We start from the raw sequence: 3635 nt of genomic DNA on the forward strand, positions 1-3635 counted from the left end.
TATGAATGTGTCTATTTCTCCTAGAATTTTAGTAGTTTTTGATATCCGTGTGTCTGCTATAGACATATTAAGGAATTTTGCATCTTCTTTGGGAAATGAATTGTTTAATATTATCTAATTTCCTCTTTATTCCTGATTACTTTCATTGTTCCCAAAATCCTTATCTGAACTCAACACAGCTGCCCCATTTCTTTTGGTTAGTTTCAGCATGGTGGTTCTTTCTCCATTTCTTTACATCTAACAATATCTGTATATTTAAAGTGAATTTCTTGTAAGTAGCATATAGTTGATTTTTGTAATCAACTCTGTCTTGTTTTGGACATTTACATTTCTAGTAATTATTGAAAGAATTAATTCAACATCTACAACATTCATAATTCTTTCATATTTGTTATTATTTTTTTAGTTTCTCTCTTCTTTCTGGTTTTGTTTTTATTTTTGTTTGGTACCAGGAATTGAACTCAGGGGCACTCGAACACTGAGCCACGTCCCCAGCCCTATTTTGTATTTTATTTAAAGACAGGGTCTCACTGAGTTGCTTAGCACCTCGATTTTGCTGAGGCTGGCTTTGAACTTGTGTTCCTCATTCCTCAGCCTCCAAAGTCAGTGTATTACAGGCATGTGCCACCACTTCCTGCTACTTTGTTTTCTTTCTTTCTTTTTTTAACCATTTTATATGGTTTTATTTTGTCAGTGTTTTGTCCTTGAATTCCTAACATACATTTTAACTAACTTAGGCCCATTTTCAATGAGCACTTTGTCATTTTTTGTGCATTGAGAAAACTTACAGAAGAAGGTAACTCATAATATTCACACAATAACTATCTGTGTGGGAAACAAAAACCTGCTTTATATTTATTTGACTTTTTAAAAAGTTGTCAATCATTTCATACCCCAAATCATGTGATTGTCAATTCTGCATGTTCATGGCACTCTATCACATAGATCACAACAAAACTTTTTTATTTTATTTAACTTGATGCTAGTGCAAAGAAGGAGCTCTCAAAAGCTAAACAATCTCTAAAATCAGATTATTGGGTCTCGGATTGTAGCTCAGTGACAGAGCATATGGATAGCTTTCCATTTCCATTTCCATTTCAATATGGCTTTCCATTTTAAACAACCTCAAAGATGAAATGAGAATGGGTTCTACTCTTTGGCTTCAAGATCTAAGCAGAGCATGGGCTAAATAAATGAATTAGGAATAGTAAGGCAGTTTGAAAGAGAGGGAAAGGAATAAGTCGATTTTAGAAAGGTTAAAATTGTGTTCGTTATCTTACATTCAAAGACACAGAGTCAAGAGAGAGATTAAAATTCAAGATTAGGGGCCATTACATGAGAATAATGATAAAGATTTGAGAGTACCTTATAAGAAAAGATCAGAGGGAAAAAAAGAACATGAATTCTTACAGATACACCCAATGGAAGAAGAATTTTTTTTAGACACAATAAAGATATTGTGTCCAAAAAAAATAAATATTAAAAAGAAGTGATTTTTTATTGTACAACCTGAAGAAATCAAAATTAGTTTTTCTGTGGTGGAAAGTATATAAAACCAATGAAGCAAAAGATCATCTGGAGAGAGAGGAGAAGCAGCAGGTGGCCTTATAGGGAGGGGTCCACAGGGTGAAGAATCAGGGGGAGGAATGGGGTAAAGTTTGTCTGCACCCCGTGGCCATCAGACCCCTGGACAAGAGCCAACACCATGCAGTCACTAGCACTCAGAACTTTCTCTGACAATACAGTCTGTGTAGTGCATCCTTCATGTCTCGGTTCCTCAGACAGTAGATGACAGGATTCAAGGAAGGGGTGAGGATGGAGTAGAAAATGGATGCCAGGCGACCCTGGGTAGGGGAGTACTGAGAGGCAGACGTCAAATAGGTGAAGCTTGCACTGGTGTAAAACAGAAGGACTGTGGTCAGGTGGGAGGAGCAGGTGGAGAAGGCCTTCCACCGGCCATCCACGGAGGGCATCTGCAGGAGGGTGGAGATGATGCGGATGTAGGAGAGGACCTTGAGGGCAAAGGAGCTCATGATCACGCAGCTGCCCACAGCGAAGACCACCTCCTCGATGGAGTGGAAGTCGGCACAGGAGAGTCTCATGAGAGGAGGAATGTCCCAGAAGAAGTGCTCAACAACATTGGGCCCACAGAAGGGAAGGGAGAAAGTGTTGAGGGCCAGGAAGGCTGCATAGAGGGCCCCGCCCACCCAGGCCAGGACCACCAAGGCACAGCAAAGCCTCTGGCTCATGATGGCCACATAGAGCAAGGGCCTGTAGATGGCCATGCACCGGTCATAAGCCATGGCCGTGAGCAGAAAGCACTCAGTCGAACCAAGTGTAAAAAACATGTAAAGCTGAGTGACACACTCAAAGTAGGAAATGACCCCAGATCCCTCAAGGGTGGTTTCCAGGGCCTTGGGGATGGTGACCGAGGTGTAGCTCAGATCCACAAAACACAGATTCTTCAGGAAGAAGTACATGGGTGAGTGCAGGCGGCTGTCTCTAACCACAGCTATGATGACTGAGATATTCCCCAGGAGGGCAAAGGCATAGACCCAGGAGAAAAATAAGACGGCCACTAATCTCCATTCTGGGATGTCTGAGAAGCCCCTGAGGATGAACTGGGTCACTCTGGTGTGATTGAACATTTCTCTCTCTCTGAAGTTGTGTTTGGATGCAGTGGCCACAGAGAGCTAAGCAAGAGAACAGAAGCGGGAGATGAGCTGGAAACCTTGTCCATGAAGGGCTTTTGTCTACAGAGGTTCATCTTCTCTCAATGGAAAAACGCCCAAGAAGCAGCTTATGTAATGATCATAACTCAGGGAATTCTGTGATGGTTTTGATGAACCAATTTGCAGCCTGTGTCCAAGTCAACTGCTCTTATCACATTGCTGGAAAACATTGCCTCATGGAAGAGAGGGAGAGGAGAACACAGAAGGGCAGAACAGAGGAGAGGAGAGGAGAGGAGAGGAGAGGAGAGGAGAGGAGAGGAGAGGAGAGATGTCTCACCTATTTTTCCTCCCCCTCATTTTGGATGGCTTCAGGTAAGAAGTTTCATGTATTTATTTCATACATTGCCATAGTTCACCACTTTGGGGTGTTTCAACATTAACTCTATCAGTCATGTTTTAGCCAATGGAGAGATGTGTATTTTTTAACTCCTTCCTTCCTCCTGGTGTGACTGCCTATACAGTCCCCAAGCCCTCCTAGATTTTTTTTTTGTATGATTACCTTCTTGCCCAGTTCCCTTTACTGGTGTCAGTTTTGCTGTCCTTCCCTAAACTATTGATTTTCTTGTTTTTTTTTTTTTTGTAAAGTTGAATGATTTTACTGGGGTTTTTTTTTGGTAGTTTCAGGGTTTACTAAATTAGTAAATGATTTTTTAAATTTGTGAAGTACAATTAATATATATCGATCAGAAAATATTTAATATGTTAAAAACCATGAAAGACTACCTCAACTTCTATATCAACTTCTAGGTAATAATATAAACACAAAACAACAACAAGAACCAATGACAAGGAAGAAAAGAAATGCAGGAAGTTGCACCAGATCAGGAGAAAGAGGAGAAGGAGGAAAGGTTAAGACAGAGAATTAAATGCAGTCACTCTTCAGCAAACCGCTAACAGAACATA

At 40.6% G+C, this 3635-nt stretch overlaps 1 protein-coding gene across 1 annotated transcript; it reads right to left on the bottom strand.

Moving 5' to 3' along the window:
• Positions 1–1721: 1721 nt before the first annotated feature.
• On the bottom strand, positions 1722–2648 carry LOC144256223 (olfactory receptor 9G19-like). Its single transcript, XM_077801310.1, has one exon. It carries the CDS (start codon positions 2646–2648, stop codon positions 1722–1724), a length of 927 nt encoding a protein of 308 aa, XP_077657436.1.
• Positions 2649–3635: the final 987 nt, after the last annotated feature.

Source organism: Urocitellus parryii, chromosome 7, assembly GCF_045843805.1.
Source record: "Urocitellus parryii isolate mUroPar1 chromosome 7, mUroPar1.hap1, whole genome shotgun sequence".
Taxonomy (NCBI): Eukaryota; Metazoa; Chordata; class Mammalia; order Rodentia; family Sciuridae; genus Urocitellus; species Urocitellus parryii.

Bases quoted from the DNA above. Each gene is read 5' to 3' on its own strand.
- LOC144256223 (XM_077801310.1), bottom strand. From the start codon at position 2,648: ATGTTCAATCACACCAGAGTGACCCAGTTCATCCTCAGGGGCTTCTCA.